The 20,613-nt window shown below is 38.7% G+C and overlaps 1 protein-coding gene across 4 annotated transcripts in view; it reads right to left on the reverse strand.

Moving 5' to 3' along the window:
- frmd4a (FERM domain containing 4A) overlaps window positions 1–20,613 on the reverse strand; it is a 202,863-nt gene that overhangs the window by 112,032 nt on the left and 70,218 nt on the right. The window contains exon 1 of one of the 4 annotated variants that reach the window (XM_077515688.1): window positions 10,780–11,000. The exons of 2 other annotated variants lie outside the window; for them this stretch is intronic. In XM_077515688.1, the coding sequence (XP_077371814.1) occupies window positions 10,780–10,926 (147 nt within the window). In that variant the 5' untranslated portion in view covers window positions 10,927–11,000. Of the gene's footprint in view, window positions 1–7,658; window positions 8,055–10,779; window positions 11,001–20,613 lie in introns of those variants that run through there. One more of the 4 variants, XM_077515691.1, reaches the window with a different exon arrangement.

The following is a 20,613-nucleotide window of genomic DNA, read 5'->3' on the forward strand; positions in this document are numbered from 1 at the left end:
CTATGAATAAAACATATGCATTGAAAATAAAAGCTATTTAGCCAGTGGTTTGTACAGTGGAACCTCAAATCATCCCGACTTGATCAGCAAATCTCATGGATACAAATGATGCTACAGTGAGAGAAAATGGCATGTTCTGGCTTACACACTACAACCTCATCAATGTTAAACGTGCATTAAAACATTGGCTGCACAGTTAATAAAGGTGTTATTAAAAACTCTTTGACTGCCAAACATTATCCAAAAAACAACCCCAACAGTGCCAGCCGATTTCGAGCATTTTCACTCATCTTTCAAAGCAAACAAAATATTGTGCGCTACAACTACAGAAATATAAAAAAAATATGTTTCTACCTTACTCCGTTCTTTAGTTATCAGCATTTGAAAAGAGGCAACTTGAGTGACATTGAAAAGATACATTTTGTGCACGTTTACTTATATATATATATATATATATATATATATATATATATATATATATATATATATATATATATATATATATATATATATATATTGGTTTATTGACGCTCTGTGAATTAGATTTAATGTGAAAGGAAAGGCTTTGATCATTCACGTCATCCTTGAAAACGTTCAATTTCATCAGATTTGTCATGTTTCATTGTAATTTCATATACCGTGAGCCCATTGATACAATGCTGCCATCTGCTGGCCATAGTTAGTGGGTGTTTTTGATTCCACAACCCATTGAGCAGGCAGTGCTGTACAAGACGTTGCACTGCCCAATGAGAGAGAGAAAAAAAAAAAAACTTAGCAAACGTCAATTAATGTTTATGGCGGCATTCATTAGGATTTTGGCACATGTCATTAAATGTTTTTGGTGGTCAAAGAGTTAAGGTGACAGTTTGAAAGTAGATCGGGTAAATTCACAACAGAATATATGTTTAGTTTAGACTGTACGCAGTGTCATTGTCATGTCATGAAACAATACTGAAGGACACTGGTTTCCAAAGCCCAATTGGACTATGGCGAGATCAATCCACTGCCTATCCTGCAATTATTTTTATTGGATCGGTAATTTTGATGGTTTTGTCTATGTCAGTGATTTCTGACCACATACACAAACACCATACATAGTGTGCCGTGAGAGAACAGCTTGTCATGAAATTTTACTGAACTTGTTCAAAAACGATTATTTACTACAAATACCTATACTTTAAACTTTTTGTGTCATGATTTTACTGATAGAAAATATGTGCCTTGGCGCACTATAGGTTGGGAAACTCTGGTCAATGTGACAGCACATTATGTCTGTCTTTTTTTTTTTCTTTGTTTCCTGTATGGGACTCCAAATGGAAATTGGCGGCGGGCTAAATCTGGTGTATTTACCTTTGAAACCTTTGAAGTCACTGGACCAGCACAGTACATGAGAGGGCACAACGTGACCACATCAAGACCATGACACTGAGGCATGTTTATGGTTTGCAAACAAAACAGAATGAGTAAAGTGTCAAATGACCAAGAAAGCTGAGCACTGTTGGTCAGGTGCACTAATGTAATAGTAAATACTGAAAAAGATCATTATGGATAAATCTCCTAGTGCTGAACGTACTAAAATTGAGGGACTTACACAAATGTTGACACACAGTTGCTCATTAGCCAGCTACCACCAACAATATTACAGAAACACTGGTTAAATATACATCCTTAACGCTCACTTCCATCATTTTAATGTACGTTATGACCTCCAGGAAGGTCTTCAACATTGTAGTGACAAATGTGCTGTCAAAACAACAACAAAGAAAAAAAAAAAAAGAAAGAAAAAAACTGTCTACAGCCATTGCCGTCATAAGAAGCCATCAAGCCTTGCTGGTATTAGAATTGCAATATTTCAGAATATATCATTCAAATGGTCCTCTAAGTATTCTATTATGAGTGCAGCGGCTGACTTGAATGGATGTGGGATGTGCAATTTGCAGTTGTGAATAGCAGATGAGGTCTGAATTACACACCCATGTCAATTGAGTGCGTGCGTGTGTGTGTGTGTGTGTGTGTGTGTGTAATCGGCAGATGACAAACTGAAGGAAAGCGGAGGCTCAATAATAATAACAACGGTAATACAAGTTTAGAATTGATTATGTGCACATGCAAATGGGTTCAAATTTATGATAATTGTCTTCTCTCCATTTACTTGGCTTATTGTGAAGCCTGGGCAAAAGTTTAATGAGGGAGATCTGATTAAAGTTGGATTATGCTCTAATTTGAATCCTTCCACATGGATACTGGAGGTCAATATATGTGCTTCCTTGATAACATCCTGGATGTATTTTGACATCTCCAAAATCGAATGCATCTAATTCAATAATTTAGAGTTCCAGAAACAAAACATATACAGTCAATTTTGTGGAGTAAATTTCACTCTATTTAGAGTGGGACCAAATAGACTCGGTTTTAGAGTAATATTTACACTTGGAAGAGAGTAAAATAAAGAATTGGAAAAAATAAAAACTAAAAGTGACTCAAAATGTAGATGAACAAACTTAGACCTTCATCTTGGGAGACAGCTGATCTACTCCCTGGGCCACGCAGCTCCTGCTTTCTGTTAGTATATTGCTCATGTCAGCTGCAGCTGGTTCCATGATTGCATGGAATCTTCCTTACTCCAAGACCAAAAACGTTGTCTTTGGTCTCTGGAGATAAGCAAACAGTAGGAGTGGCATATAGCTCAGGTGGTAGTATGGCTTCTCCCAAGCTGAAGGTTGTAAGTTTGTTCCTCAAGTCATTAGTGACTTTTATTTTATTTTATGTGTTTTCAATTTTGTATTTTACTCTCTTTCTAGTGTAAATCTTAGCCTACTCTAAAACGGAGACTATTTGGTCCCACTTTAAATAGAGTCAAATTTACTCTTAATTTACTCTAAATAGAGTGAAATTGACTGTGTAGCGTCAAGAGATTCGACTAGTTTGGGTTATTTCTGTTTCCATTATTTCTATTCCTTTTTGGAGCGCTTATCCTTATTAGGGTGTCGGGTGAGCTGGAGCCTATCCCAGCTGATTTTGGATAAAAGGCACGGTACAGATTGGACTGGTCACCAGACATAACATAGCAAAATAGCATAGCAGTAGGTGCTAGCTGCATGTGTTACCGAAGCCATATTGGACATGAGTCACTTGAAATGTACATAGAAATAGTAAATAAATAAATAAATAAATAAATAAATAAATAAATAAATAAATAAATAAATAAATAAAACAATGAGCGATATCCAGTAGGTAATACTGTATATTGAAATTAGCAACCTGGAACTAAAACAGCCAGAGAGAGAGAGAGAGCGCACGAGGCCATTGCTACTCTGTCCTAATCTCTTATGTAACGGGTGTGTCAAAATGACTCAATTATAACAAGCTGACCCCGTCCCGCTCACTCTCCCTCTGCCCTGTCCCCTCCCTCCTCATTCAGCTAGTTCAGTTTGAATTTTTCCAATATTCGGGCTGTTGTCATCTCGAATCTCTCGCAGACCACGCAATGTCATTCTGAGTTCTTCCAATTTGTCATATTGGGAACATGGTGTCTCCACGGATATACTGTACAGTTCTGCAGAAGATCCCAATACAAGCAATTTCATGCAGGCAATTTCTATGACACGGTGTAGATATTGTTACTTTTTTACAAAACAGTGTAACCCTCAAATTCGAGCTCAGTCCATTCTAGGACGGTGAGGTCAGCACGCCTGCTTCACAGTAGGGCTTGAGCAACTTTTGATGTTTGGATTTGACACTCACGTTATAATAGTTGAGTTGATCATTGATTAGTTGCAAGCATCAACACTGCAAATGAATAATAACAGACACATATCTAATACAAATATAACAAATAATATAACTATATTAATATAAATAACAGTTTTGCCTTGAGATATGAGTGACCCAACATGAGTTTTTCCATAAACGAGAACCTTGATTTGAGGTACAAGTGTTTTGCGTTATGAGCAGAATCACGGAACAATTTAAACGTGTATCTACCTTGTCTTTTACCCAAAGTCAGGTGGGATTGGACAGCATTCGGAAGAGGCGTTAAACCATTATGACTATATTATCATGCATCTTTTACGTTGCCATAATACATATAGCTGGCGTCGGGCCAAAACCTTGTACATCCCTTTTCAGGAGACCCCAAAAATGTCATGCTTGTTCAACTATTAACATTGAATCATGAGATAGCAAGCCATTTTCAACACTTATTTTTTTTTTAAAAATGGTAAATTTGCCAAATTATGACTGATGAGGTTTTGGCCCGATGCCAGTGACATGGAAATTGTGCTATTTGAGACTACAAAAAATGTCTTAGTTGTGTCACTTGAACCCTGCAGTATAAAGTAATCATCTAGCTACCGACTGTGGTAAAGTTGGACTCCTGAAAGCACTCCGAGACCTTTGTGGCATATTTGCCTCTTGCGCAAAATATGAAACTCTGCTTTCACTGCAAGGAATGGGGATGCAGAAGTGAGCAGATGTGATGGAAGCATTCCCATTCTGCTTTGGTCCTCTTTTGTAAAAATGCAGAAGAGTGGGGAAAAAACAAGGAAAGGCAAGTACTGTAAAGGTTTGGTTGCGGGAACTAAGCCTGCGCTGAAGAAGGGATGTTGGGGGAGAGGACTGAGGGGTTTGTGGGGCTTAGAGATTCAATTAAACTACACAAGGAATGAATGCATTTTTAATCACGCCGCCCCATTTCCTGACGTGACAGCCACAGCCTTTGTGTAAGACTGCGAGGATGAGGAACCGCCATCTGTGTGCGTACGTGCGTGCATGTGTGCGTGTCCAGAAGCTCATGAAACACAACACAAAGCAAGTTTGGCTGGAGACCACGTGGGTGCCACGAAGAGACATTTTGCAGAAGCCAAAAGCAGATCCAATTAGCACATACACATCATGCCACCGATTGGCTAATGTGAGAGGAGACTTGTCACTGTGGACATGTTTGTGTGTGAATGAAACCTCTGTGGCACAGACTCCATGGAAATTAAGCCAGTAGCAAGCAATGGGGGAACTATTTTGCCTGGAAACATGAATAGACTTAAAGTTCTTTCTTCGGACGCTCAATAGCTTCCCCTTGGGCAGTGTGTTTTATTTTTGTTGCATTTTGCGGCTTTTGTCATAATGCCGTGAGAATGTCGGAATGTTAAGCTTCTAGGCACGACTCTTCAGCAACTTATCATTGCACATGTACAAGAAATAAGAGTGGCGACCTGAAAAATCCAAAGCCTAACAGTGATTCTACTGTATTTCCTGACCCACTTTCAGTATGTAAAAGGAAGGTTGGTTCCCTTGAATCCTCTTAACGTAGCTAAATCATTCATGCGCCCTCCCCTTGTGTTAACCCAGCGCTAATTAAAATCACTCGGCTCTATCCATGCCCAACTAGGTGACGGGTCTGCAGACTCTTCATGACTAAAGTGTGGAGAAGATCAGCTTAACCGTAATGACCACTAATGGTCCTTTCTCTACGCATTGGTTAACAAATTATCGAGGACAGGACAGCAGGCAGAAGTCATCAATAAAGAGTAATGCTTGAAACAAAATTGGGGTACAAACATAGGGAGGGTAAGGATATTCCTTATGTATGGTTTTATTTAAGAAAATTGTTTAAGCAGGGTTGTTCAAATAAATAAACAAACAAGCTGTCATGTTTTGGTTTTGTGGGGGTGGGATTTTGTTTTCTTTTGGTTATTTCATGTATTCCTTGTCTCTTCCCTTGTCTCGTTATGTCTAACCACGTCCACCTGAGTGTGTCTTCCCTTCCCAGTGTGTTGACCAATCAGCTCCCCAAGCCTCTTGTATCTTGCCCAGGTGTTGTTTTCTCGTTACCATGTGTATTTAGTTACCCTGCTTTCTTTCAGTTCTTGTTGAGTCATTGTTACTGTTACTGTCTAGTCATCCCATGTTGCCTTCCATGCCATGTCTTCTTTCGCTCCTGTTCTTGTTGCTTTAGTCTATTTTTTGGCTCTTGTTAATTTCGTTATTTTCACAGTGTACCTCGTTTGCCTTTTTGTTAATTAGACCCCTTTTTTTTACTTGCATCCCTGCCTTGCCCTGTTTTTGTTGCCCCCTGCATTTGGGTCCTGCCTCCAACACCCCCAATCGTGACACAAACAAACGGTTCTGCCTTTACGCTAGCCGAAAAGCTACCAGTTTTTGGCATTCAAAAATTGTCTGTCTAATCTGCAAGGACATATATACGTAACTTTTACAGGTAATTGGCATTTCTTATTACTCTGCTCATGACATTAGCATTACTATCGGAACAACGTTGTAGCACCTGGACAAAAGTGTGAATGACATTTTGATATATTTGCCATTTATATGGATATGTGATTGGGAGAATTAATCAATGAATGTATTTTGTGTCACATTAGAAATGGCTTTTATATTTCAGGGTGAAATAATGACATTTTAGGGTTATGCCAGAACAAATATGACTCAGATTGTATAAAAGGGTTAAGCATCTCTGCATTCAAAATTTGCCAAAATGGGATAAATTACATGCTCAGTTGTAAGACGAGTGTTTTTGAAACTGTGTACCTCTGTGTATGTATGTGCAGTAAACAAACGTGATTTGAATATTCAGTAATGCTAAGCAGCCATTTATTCCTTTGTTTTCCATCATTCATCAGCAATTAGCACAATGAATGAATGAGTAGCGTAATTAGGTGCTTTAGAGAAAAACAAAGAGGAAGTCGACTATTTTCCTGGACACCGCACACGGCATGAATAATCTAGTTTTCTAGCCTAAAACTATTAATCAGAATAATCATTTCTCATCAGTTAATGCATTTGTGAGAATTCTCACAATATATATGTAACACTGGAATTCAATTCTGAAGGTGCAATGCTCACAAGTGAGTTTATCCCGCGAAAGGATTACGCTTCCCTCCAGCAGATTCATGCGCTCGTAAACAATGTTAAGGGAAAACAGGAGCTTAATGACCAAACTCATTACATCATCGAGCAGCTCAACGCAAGCGGGGAGTCGGCCACCATACTGGGCGGCCTGAAAGGTATCTTAAAGACTAGACGTCTGTGAATTTTCACTGGGAATGTTTGAGCACCTCGTAAACAACAGGATTCTGAGTCATCTGCCTCAAGACAAGCGTCCGGGGAAACGGGAATATGACAGAGGCATCCATCAGATTCCCCCTTCTTGTTCTCGTTCCTTATTTCATTCTCAATCCTTCCTTCCTGTATTTATTCCCAGTGGGGTGATTCATGGCTCGCTGTAGAAAACATGTGAAGGATGTCGACGACATAAGGCAAAAGATAAACCCATACTTCACATTTAAGTTAGATGGATGAAAGGCTCTTGCGTGCTGAGAAAACATTCCGAAAGCCTCTCCTCACTTTGTTCACCTTGTGCTGAGCCATGTAGTTCACACAACTAAGGTTAGATCCCTGGACTGACAATTTATTCTGCAGTGTTGCCTCTGACATATAATCGGCACATTGTTTCTGCACTAATTAATGACAGCATCTGGAAGAGACATGAACATATGCCCGCTTTAGCCCTCGGACCGTAATTATGCACCAAGAGGTCAGCCACGTCATGTGCATAAAAAGAAAGAGATTGAAATCATATGTTTAAAAGCAAAATTACTAAATTGCAAGGCATGAAGACAAAAGATATACAAAAAACAACTTACAAAGACATCCATCAGCATGTGCTCCAAGGTCACCTCAATGTCCTCCAGTCGGGATGAAAGAGTCATTCTTCAGCTAGTACAAAAAAAAGTCCACGAAAAGAATTCAAACTGTACTGATACTATGTTTAACCATGGAAGCCTGACAATTATTTTAAAGCCATTCTGCTAATGAAAACTCCACCATTTCTGTCGGTTTTTCCACACAAACAATGATAGCAAAAAGGCGCTCTGCCATAAGTATTCCAAATGGTTCCAAGAGTGCTCCTTTCAGCCTTTCTCTTTTTGGTGGCTAATCACTAAGTTTTGGAACCATCCCCATTGTGGTCTCTTCTGAACAGCGTTGCGTATGGTCTAACTTGCTAGTACAGAGGACTTGATCGAACACTCCTTCAGAAAAATCACTCATCAGTTTCATTTTTGGGATATTTGCTGGAACAGGATGTCTCCTCCCTCTTCCCCCTTATTTTTCTCTTGTGTTCCCCTTTTTTTTTTCCCTTCCATGCCCTTTCAACTCGGTGTCCACAGTGGACGTCTTTGTAAGGATAGAGAGCCTGGGGCAGCTGATGCCCAGTTCTGGGTGCTCTTGGCTGGGGTCATCCTCTCTCACACTGGGCTTCTAGTCAATGCGCCTTTGTGAAGATCTCATTAAAGGCCGGCCGGCCAGGGATCTCGCATGTCTCACAGACACATGAGGGGACAACAACAGTGATATGTCGCTGAATTGACAGGAAGCTTATGTAACACTGATGGGAAGGGGGAGGTGAACGAGCCGTTTGAGGGTAAAGCGAAGGATCTTAAAAGGACGCTCCAAGAGTTGTTATTGTTTTTCTGTTCAGCGCTGGTGGAATGCACCCTCTGTTTCCCCTGTAAGAAGATTCCGTCTGAGACTGGGTGATACATATAGACTTAGTAAGAATAAGTAGGAGGAAGTGTGGGGGAGGTGAGTTTATCTTGGCTGTTCCACAAACAGGATATGACACGAATAAGTAAGGAGACAGTCAGTTTACATTCATATGCACAAAGTTCCAGAGATTCTTACTTGCTTTGTTTCTTGTTCTTTAGTAGGGTTATGCGGACTTTCGATTTACTGATCAATCTAATTTACCACCCTCACCTATTTTCAAGAGCTGTGGGTCCTATCCGAAAGAACAAGATCAGATACAAGCAGCTGAAACGAGTTACCTTCGCAAGGTGTCCGGGCTATCCCTTCAAGATAGGGTGAGAAGCTTGCTCACCCAGAAGGGCCTTCAAGTTGAGCCAATCTGGTTAGGAAGCTTCCCTGGTGAGGCAAGAGAGGTGTGGGCTCCCTTACTTAGGCTGATGCTGCAAAAGCGAAAGAAAATTAATGGATGGATGGATTTTCATTTCCATCCAAGTTATTGGATGTTCTAGTTTCTAATATGGGTGGTAGAATATATTTGGGAGAATATCTGGTGAGCAAAACAAAAACATCTCATTCGCTCACGAAGAGACAGCCAATCACCAGTTGGAACTCCCAATGGAGGCCATTGGGCAAGGATGTTCCAGAAACGCTAGTATGGAGCCTAAGTGTAAAGAAACCATTGAGGTTCGACTGAAGAGCCATCTGCCCTTTTCCACTGCAAACTGCTCAGCTGCAGATCTGGATACAGTAGCATACTTTTTGGTATTGCTGCAACTGCCCTCTTGATCACCTTTTGTCTCATTATGGCCGCCAATAAAGTCATCTCCACTAAAACAACAAGCAGATTGGTATTTGGAACACATCTATTTTTATTCACACAGCCCCCAGTGATGTTGCTGCAATTGAAATTTGTTGTGGAATAAAAGTAGGACTGACTTCCAAATCTTTGACCACAGTAATGCAGTGCACAGAACACTCATTGATATGGACTACAAGTGTCCACTTCCGCACTTAAGTTCTGGTATCTGCAGATGTTCACTTTTGCAGCTGCAGATTTTTGAAGGTAAGACTACTGTTGCCAGAAACGGAAGGAAATAAAAACTGATGCATTCTAACTGCAAATGGACCAAATGGCCTGTAGTTTAGACACTCCTATTGTAGCTTCACATCATTTCATGAAGACATCCCCCTGCCAGCCTGTCCTTACTCTTGCTGTACAGTCACAGAGAACCAATGACACGTTGGCCCATGATCTCTTCTGGATTTGAGGTCAACAGACTCAGCAATCAGCTCTCAGCGACGAGCGCCGGAGTGTGACAGAAATCATATCATACAACCTGAATTCTCCCATGGATCATACATGGAACATATGCAGTTGACTGCTTCAGACAAAATGTAATCGATCACGGGGTCTTTGTTCCCCTCAAGAGGCTTTTCTCTTTCCCCCAAGCTCCTTATGCTGCCTGCAGTGAATATGCATCAAACCGCCATTAATAACTCACCATATCCCTCTTAATTCTCATCGGCATGCCTCTCATGCATTATAAATTCTCCTCCGCCTTGAAGGTGGAGACAGACAGTGTGTCACTTGTAAGCGGGTGGCAGGTGGAGTGCAAAGTGCTGCAGGTTGTCAATGTTTGGGCCTGCGTTTCTCATTAGGGAGGAGATTAGCCTCAACGGGGGCCCCTTGGGTCGGCACGTTTCAGTGTGACTACATATTTGGCGCATCATCCACAGTTAAACACCGGATTTCCACATGTGGATGATGATAATAAGTGAAGGCAGGGTGATGGAAGCACTGTGATATTATTATTATTATTATTATTATTATTATTATTATTTAAAGTAGGACACTTTCAAGGGGAATTTATGTAAATAAACAGGAATAACAAATTTATAAAAAAAATAAAAATAAATAAAGGTTCACTCTTAAAAGAGAAGTTAAATGTACTTGGGAAATATTTTTGCATAATCCAGATTCAAACAACTAGATCTAACCATTCGTCTATTTTCTTTCGCACTTGTCCTCAATAGGCTTAGGGGTGATTTTATTATTCACAAAATTCATCAAAAGCCAACAAGAGTGGAGCAAAAATTGATCCAGGACACTCAACACAGATCATTATTTGACCTTTGGAATGTGGTGGTCTTTTATACTAAAAGTACTCCAGGATGGCCACCCCAATAAAATTGTTTTCCTGCCATTGTTGGCGGAAATCCGACCAAATCTGACAGTACCTTTAACTGCAGCATGCTGAAGCAGTCCACGGTGTTAGCCCATCGTCCTTCGGCATCAGACCAGTCCAAGAATCTTTCGGTACCAGTAATCCAGAAAGTGGCAAGCCCAGCTGAGCTTTGACTACAGCAGCAGTCCACACTTTGCATGGCAAAAAACAAACAAACTAACAAGCCCACGCTTGTTGTCGACTTTCACCTCTCAGGACATTTTCACACTCTTAGTTGGAGAGTCTTCATGACTGGTGGTAATGTTATCACCTGGCATGGAAAATAGGCTGCTAATCAAACCCTGGGCAGGATTCCAAATTCGGACACACACTTGCACACACACACTCTGTCATTCTAAAATAGCATCTACTCCAGACACGTTGATAAAGCTTCTTAAAGCAAGGTTTGCAGCCAACTGCTTCAGGGATTTATTGCATATACACTTTGACTCAAAGTAGGCGTGAAAGTCTGTAGGGTAGAGACACCCTTCACTACATCTGCTTGTGCGCCTTTCAATATGTGTCTGCAAAAATATCCAACGGATGATCTTTATATGAGTTTCTGCTGTAATGGGAAGATTGCGTGTTTTGTTCATTTTTTCCACAAGCACATTTGTGAGGTATGTTGGATGTGAAAGATGGTCTGGCTCATGATCTCGGTTCAAGTTCATCCCAAAGGTGTTTGATGGGGTTAAGGTCAGAGCGCTCAGGTTCAAATTTCTGCTCTTGACTTCCTATATAATTTGTAAGTTTTCCAGAGCTTGTATAAGTTTTCCCCTGGTACTCGGGCTTCCTCCACATTCAAAAAACATACATGTTGGGTTCTTTGAAGATTTTAAAAAGTCCATAGATGTGAATGTGAACTGTTGTTAGTCTAATTATACCCAGTGATTGGCTGGCAGCTAACATCCACATTCCAAAGACATGCATGTTAAGTTCTTTAAAGACTTGAAATGCCTTTTCATACTGCACTTGGTTTTCTTGGTGTTCACCTCCGGCCAGGGCACCGGAGTAAAGGCGCCCAAGCACAAATGTGCCCATTTGAAAGGAAGTAGCCTGAAGTCTTCCTCCCCTGGTTTGGACTTGGCAACATAGATTAATGTGGTGGTCATTTCCATCTTTCACTGTGCCTTCTTAACCATGTCACAATATGTAATTTCTCTTGGTGTCCCAAAGCCTGGGACTCTGGGACACCCCATGTACTGTATTATAATTTGTTCAGTTTTTCCATGCCATTTATTTACACAGTGCTACATATTGCGCCATCACAGCACATAGACAATGACGGTGTGACGACGGAGCGCTGTGCTTAGCTAATGCTGCATTTGAGGAAGATGGGAAGTTGGATTTATCCCACTTGTTTTGTACCAGTAGTGACCTCGAAGAGAATGTACATTGGTAAATTGTTGTTCTGATTCACGCAGTCAATACCCATTGTTGTGTTATGTGAATGTCCTTATTTTGAAGAACTATAATGTGACAATAAATAAAGAGATAACGTTAGCTTACCCTAATGAGGACAAATAAAAATAGATGGTCTTCTGTTTTTTAGACAGTTGCATTCCTGTCGTTTTTGCCGGAAGGGAGTAAGCGGCATTGTGCTCAGTCATTCTCTCATTCATACGGATTCTGCTGCGTCACTCGGCACCCTAAATATGTCACTCCACGTTAGAGTGGATGTCTCTGTTGTGTGTTTTTCTCTTCGGAAGCTGCTCCTTGCAATTTCTGCAAAGGAATGTGAGGACTGAAGCAGGTGCACTCGCCATTTGTATGCATTTCTTGCTGCGGGAAAGTTAATGAGAAATATCTGAATTATCAACAGATAGCAACTTTTCGACCTAGAGCGCTTGTCTGTCCAAACACTCACTTCTGAACGAGTGTGTGCTTGAAAGGCAGTGAGCAAACAGAATACGACAGGAGGCAGATTTTAGATGCTGGTTGTATGAAGGCCTCCAACATTTTCTGCCCTAGTAAACTTAGCCCAGTTTACCCAGCAACAAGAAGGCTCAGCATCCAAACACAGATAAACGCACACGCAACTACTGACTCTTCCAATTAGCCGACATGCCCGTTAGCCCGCTACCCAGTGTGATCATTATGACTTACTCTAGCGTGCAAATGCCACACTCGCGTTCACTTAGCATCAAGACCGGCAAAGTGAGTCCACATCCCCAAAGTCCACGCACGATTAAGGGTCTGATTTGTAGCAGTGAGCATTAAATGTTTGATGCCGCAGCTACATATTTAATCTGTACAGGGTCGATCATGAGGGGAAATGGGTTAGACATGATTCCGGTCTCTAGGGAAAACATTGGCAAGAAGAGAAACATGGGTTTACACATTTGAATGTGTGCATGTAGGAGCGTATGTCTGTGTGTTTCAAAAATGTGAACCGAAACTCAGTAATGGATCACTGCCCTACATTAGATTATTTATATGTGGAAGGGGCGGTCGAGTGGTTAGCACGTCCGCCTCCCAGTTCTGAGAACTCCGGTTCGAGTCCCGGCTCCGGCCTTCCTGGGTGGAGTTTGCATGTTCTCCCCGTGCCTGCGTGGGTCTTCTCTGGGTACTCCGGTCTCCTCCCACATTCCAAAGACATGCATGGCAGGTTAATTGGGCGCTCCGAATTGTCCCTAGGTGTGCTTGTGAGTGTGGATTGTTGTTCGTCTCTGTGTGCCCTGCGATTGGCTGGCAACCGGTCCAGGGTGTCCCCCGCCTACTGCGCAGAGCCAGCTGAGATAGGCGCCAACACCCCCCCGCGACCCTTGTGAGGAATATGCGGTCAAAAAAATGGATGGATGGATATATGTGGAAGGTGTACATATCGGTAAGTTTATTGATAAATTTAATAAAGTAGAACCTTGATTTGCAAATTTCATTCTTTCACGAACTATACTCGTAAAAAAAGCTCTCATACTGTGTTGTATATCAAATCACTTTTACAATCAAGTTCAAACAAGTTGAGTATGCGAAAGAAGTTGATGCTGATTAAATAGCATAGGCCTTAAACATAGTCAAAAAAGGATCCCCCCCACCCCCCGATTTTGCTCTTTAGAATCTGTAGTTCATTGTTTAATAGTTAATTGGTATATGTTAACTGGCTAACCGTTAGCTAGTCTGCGCATCGAGTCTGTGTGCAGCAGCTGTAGCGCTATTAGCTATAGCGTATGAATGTGCTTGTTACAGAGCTATTCCGTTAGCATTTGTTCAACAAAGTGATTGAAAGTGCACCGGTGGCTGTGTCAATCCTTGTCCACCTGTGGTGGGATAACAATTCATTCACTACTTGCGGAGGAAGGCAATATTAAATTGGATAATGTTTACTTAACCATAGACATGCAACTGTGCAAGACAGTTCTGCTTCGCAGTAGACACACTGCACATTATTTTCTTTTTTAAAGTGTGAAATGGTCCCAAAGTAAAGACATTACCTGTCTTTTATTTATTGACTCTTTTCTCCTGGCATGCACTTAATACTGCATGTGTGAGCCTGCAGTAGGGATGTTCGATACTACTGTTTTTCACACTAATATCAGTAAGAGTACTCAACTCTTGATTAGTAATGGGTACCTATTTTTTAATTAAAATTTTCTGGGGGGGACAGAAAAAAATAATGACAGATCATTTTAAAGAAAGACCTATACACCTTCTTTAAAACCAAATAAAATTCATGTCAATTTTCTTTTCTTCTAATTTTTAAATTCTAATTCCTCATCATATAATGGCCACAAGATGGCAGCTGATACTAGTATCAGCCATGTACAAGTCGGCTACCGATACGATACCTTGTCAATAGGCCTGGTATCGGACCAATACCGATATGTGGTATCGGTACTCGCACATTCCTTGTCTTTAGTAACATCAGTAACGCAGAAAAATGATCAGCGGAAAATCCTGTGATATCACAAAAATTCTGTGATGTAGACGTCCAATTTAAAAATCTGTGACACAGTGAGACCCGAAAAACCAACTTGCAATAAATATGGCGAGGGATGTCTTTACAACATTTCTTAAAATAAGTTTTTGCTTTCAAAATATGTATGTAAAACAAAAAGTTCCAGTAGTCTGGATATAGAATGGATAAATGAACTTAGGTTATGCATTCATCATTGCATCTGTCAAAATCAACATAATATGGCAATAATGAAACACATTATTCACTATTATTCACTATTAAATAATCTGGCCTATGTTGTTCAACACACCTTACCCAAGGCAATCATCATGCAAAAAAAAAATCTCTCCATATTTCTAAAAAACAAACAAAAAAACATCGCTTTTTATTTTGTTTGGTTGTTTTGATAGCTCAGATATCTGTCTACAGGATGTAGCTGCATTTATAAGACTTATAAACTCTCAGCAGCTCATGACTAAACGACTCGGCTCTTTTATAGACAATGAATCCCTCAGGCACACAGCCCGACAACTTAAAAGCACATGTGGACATAAAGTCGAAAGAGGATGCACCTGCGCACCGGGTCTCACACACGTTCACTCAGGCTTGTGCTTTACTAGTTCGCCGCTCGAGCCGACGTGACCTACTGAATGTCGGTGGCTCAGTGCACAAGCATCCAGTCATTCCCGGGAGAGTGGCAAAGCCAGGCGGGAACTCCGCCTCTTGCTGCAGGCATGACACTAAGCTGCTTGTTGGTACACACCTCAGACAGGTGCGGCAACTCCCTGGTAGCCATGCAAACGGAGGACATGGGCAGATTGTTGTTGTGACGTTTCAAATGTAATTTGAGGAACTTGTCTCCACCTACTAACCTCACTTTAGGGAATGTTTCACCAAAGCCCTGTCTAGCGATTGACACAATTTGATTCTGCTTAGTATTAGTGCTGTCAAACGATTAAAAATTTTAATCTGATTAATCACACTTTTTAATTTTGATTAATCGCAATTAATCAGCTATTCATTTTTTATTTTTTTTATTTTTATATTACTTGCGGAATATAAAATACAAAATACCGTAATATTTCGACATTAACACATTTTATTATCTGAATGTCATTTGTAAACATTGATTAAATGCATGTATGCAATTGCATGCATGCGTGTATTGTTCAAAATGTAACAGCATCATATCAACTGGGTGCAATTCAGCAATTATTAATTAATTAAATGTAAATTGCATTTGTATTATCTAAAGTCCCCGTCAGGGTGTTTTTTAAAGCGAAATTTACCACCGAGCACACCAACTGGAGTCACCCCGCTCATTTTGGAACAACAGGCGTAGGAAATGCCGTGCATTGACATAATCACTGACCTGCGCAGCCTTCAATGTAACCATCCGCGGTTACGTTCGACGCTCAAATGCGGTTGAAAAAAAAGTGTGATTAATATGCGTTAATACGGGATTAATGCGACATTTTTCTGTGATTAATTAATCTATTAACGCTTTAACTTTGACAGCCCTATTTAGTATATTACATATTTTATTGGGTTTCCATTAGGAATGAGCTGGATATCCGTACAACACGAGTATCTTGTACGGGTAATTCAGTAATTCAGTCCAAATACGAATACAACCCGGATATAATTCCTTATTATCCGTCTCCGACGACCCAGCGCTCCTCTCTCAATGCTGCAGGCTGCTTCTGTTTCTCTCTCTCTTTTCTCTGCGACGTGATGGCCAGTAGTCACACACAGCCCTCGCTCCGCCCATTTCCCACTCCCCTACAGCACGACGCAAGGTTTTGGCTCTCCTTAATTTTCTTCCGCTCACTCATATTTCGGTTCATGTTGTCAAAGTTACTTCGTGAATGTTTTGTTATGTAACGTAGATGTATGTAGGCTCTCTCTCTCTCTCTCTCTCTCTCTCTCTCTCTCTCTCTCTCTCTCTCTCTCTCTCTCTCTCTCTCTCTTCTCTCTCTCTCTCTCTCTCTCTCTCTCTCTCTGCAGTTGAATTAAAACTCAGTCTGAATATATATATATATATATATATATATATATATATATATATATATATATATATATATATATATATATATATATATATATATATATATATATATATATATATATATATATAATTATATAAACACATAAACAAATAAAGAAAATTAAAAGTAAAAATAAAAGAAACATCCAATAAATATCTATGTATATGTTCAAGGGAGTAGGAAGAAGTTGAAAACTTATCCAGTCCTACCCCTTATTCTTCATATCCTATCACTTATTTACAATAAATTACATTTTAATAAAAGAAAATATATAATCCTACTCATATAACATATAAAAAATAAAAAAAAATACACAATAGTAACACACATATATACAAATTTCATTACACTCATATTGATACATCAAAGAAAAATAAGTAAATAAATAAATCATTTCTACAATTTTCTTAACTCATGTCTGATTTAAATAATGATATTGAACTTTACTTTTAAACATTTTTTTTAAATTCAACAAGTGAATTACATCTTTTCAGGTCAGTTCCCAAGTTATTCCACAAATTAACTCCTTTAACGGAGACACACCTTTGCTTAATATTTGTTCTTGTTTTGGGGTTTTTGTACACACTTGTACCCCTTATCTCATAAGGACAGTGTCTAATTTCAAACGACTTTGTAGATTATTGTATACTTTGTATTATTTGTGCTATTTTAAACTCAACCAAGTCATAAAATTTCATTGTATTTAATTTAATAAATAGTGGATGTGTTGATTCTGTATATTTTGATCGATTAATAATCCTTATGGCTCTTTTTTTGCAATTTAAAAACAGCGTCGGTATTTGTTTTATATGTATTTCCCCAAATTTCCACACAATAGGTCAAATATGGTAATAATAATGTATTATATAATGTATATAGTGAATTCATGTTCAGGACCTCCTTGGTTTTATAGAGTATCCCTATGATTTTTGACATTTTCCTTTTAACATTTTCTATGTGTGGTTTCCAACATAATTTATCATCAATAACTACCCCAAAGAATTTATTTTCATACACCCTTTCTATTTCAATTAAATTCACCATAATTTTAACTTGATGAGTGATTGGTCTAGTACCGAAAACTATGAACTTGGTTTTATTTAAATTTAATGATAATTTATTCATATCAAACCAATTTTTTATTGTATTTAATTCATACTCCACAGTAGTCAGAAGCTGCTTCAAGTTGTCTCCAGAACAGTAGAGAGTTGTATCATCCGCAAACAAGACACTCTTGAGTATTTTCGAGACACAACAGATATCATTCATATACAATATAAATAATTTAGGGCCCAGCACAGACCCCTGAGGAACTCCATGAGTAATCTTCAATTGTTTTGAATTTGTATTATTAAACTGCACATACTGATATCTATCATCCAAATAACTTTTTATCCATTTATATGCTAAGCCTCTTATACCATATTTCACTAATTTATTCATTAATATAGAATGGTCTATCGTGTCAAATGCTTTCTTTAGATCCATAAATATCCCAACAGTAAATTTTTTATTGTCTATGTTGGTAGCTATTGCCTCTACAAGTTCCATGACTGCCATTGAAGTGGTCCGTTTTTCTCTAAACTCGTACTGATTTTCACTCAAAAGCTTGTTTCTCAATAAAATTATCCAGTCTATATAAAAATAATTTTTCTAGAATTTTTTAGAACTGTGGTAACAATGATATTGGTCTATAGTTACTAAATATATGTCTATCACCACTTTTGTAAATAGGAATGACTTTTGCTATTTTCATTTTTGATGGAAATATACCAGTTTGGAAAGACAAATTACAAATATATGTAAGAGGTTTTACAACATATTCTATAATACTTTTTACTAGTGTCATATCAATATTAAAATAGTCGGTAGACTTTTTATTTTTTAATGTTTTTACAACATTTAATACTTCTATATCATTAACACCATTAAGGAACATAGTGGATGAATTATTTACAACGTACTTATCTATGTCATGTTTATTTCTTGTCTCTGGAATTTCATTTGCCAAATTACTACCCACATCAACTAAATATTCATTGAAGTTATTGACTATGTCTGAAATTTTATATCGATTACAATGTCTTTATCTTTTATAAAGTATTCGGGATAATTTATTTTTTTAGATCTATTTTTAATTACATCATTTAGTATTTTCCATATTTCTTGCATATTGTTTTTATTCTGCTCTAATAACGCATGGTAATGATCTTTCTTCCTTATACGTATAAATATTTAATAATTTATTTTTATAGGTCTTATACTTTGTTTCAGCTTCCATAGTTCTTGTTTTAAGAAATCTTTTATATAAAATATTTTTCTTTTTACATGCATTTTCTATCCCCTTTGTCATCCATACCTTATTTGGACCTTTATACTTCCTTTTAATTTGAACTATTGGACAGTGTTTATTGTATAAAAAGTTAATTGTTGACTGGAATTCACTATATGCAGTGTTAGGATTGTTTTTTGAATAGACCTCAGACCAGTTATGCTTTTCTAGGTCCAGCTTAAAGGCAGCCATGGACCGAGGTGTTGTTAATCTTTTTTCAATTGTGTAAGTTGACGGCTTCATCATTTTTTTTTATCAAAATAATCATGGAGAACTGCAAAGACCGGGAGATGATCACTTATATCATTAATAAGAAGTCCACTTTCTATTTTAAAATCTATTTTATTTATAAATATATTATCTATTCGTGTAGCTGTATCAATTGTTATTCTACTTGGTTTTGTAATGACAGGGAATAAACTGTTACTATACATCATATTTATAAAGTCAGTTGTTTTCTGGTGTCCATTAGGATTTAACAGGTCAATGTTAAAATCACCACACATTATTCGCATTTTTTTTAATCATTTGTATAACTAAGAATTTCTACTAGTTTATCGTTAAATGTGTCAAGACATGACCCAGGTGTCCTATATGTCCCATAATGTATGTACAGTATGTGAGTTGGTATTTAGTTAAGGAATCATCGATTGAAGCAAAGTAATGGTGAAAAAGTGCGATACAAATTAAATCACATGTACCATTTAAAATGAGAGTTGATGGTTTAACACTGCTGGAACAGCCTTAGCATACATAACGGACATTTAACCCTGCAATGTGTGGTGAAGACAAAAATGGGCAAGCACTGACCCCATGGGGACCACGACCTTTACAAGGCTCCCCTGAGATTACGGACCAGTCAAGCCAACCTTTGCTTGCCTTTGTCCTCTTCACCTCCCTGATCATCTGAAAACATGTGCCCTGACAGGCTGAGCTTGATCACTCCCAGGTTCCACTACAGGCCAAGGTGCTTTGCCTTGATATTTGCCACAATTTTAGCCTCGGTTCCCATCATTGCCATGGAAACTGAAAAGCCCCCGTGGTAACAAAAGGACAGGCGAGTGGGAAAGAGAAGAGGAGGCGGGTTTAGCTGTATGGGGAGCTAGATTCAGTGTAATTGCGCCTCTGGTGGGCATAATGGAGTGGCCGCAGAAAAAAAAAGTCATAATTAGAAACTAAGCAAGGTGTCCCAGGCTGGGTTCGCACGCTTAGGTTTAAGTGACTCAATTCTTGCTCTCAAGTGGCACTTTTGTGGAACTGGAAAGTGAAGAAAAAAAGCAAGTAATTACACAAATTCCAAATGTGATAAAAGTCTCATGGGTGTCGGGTGTCTACCAATCTTAATGCTATGTAAACACAAAGACTGGATATGCCCCGTCAATGTATTCTTGATGTTATTTTACATTTACATAAAGATTGCCCCCCCCCCCCCCCCCTTCAAGCGATTACAATAATTTGGTTGTCAGTACTTTCCACAATGTCTAATTTCAAACTCAATTTGGTGTTGAAATACATACAATAAATAATGATGAAATAACAGCAATCATGTTTACAAAATAATATTAAAAGGTA

The sequence above is a fragment of the Festucalex cinctus genome, chromosome 3 (genome assembly GCF_051991245.1).
Source record: "Festucalex cinctus isolate MCC-2025b chromosome 3, RoL_Fcin_1.0, whole genome shotgun sequence".
NCBI lineage: Eukaryota > Metazoa > Chordata > Actinopteri > Syngnathiformes > Syngnathidae > Festucalex > Festucalex cinctus.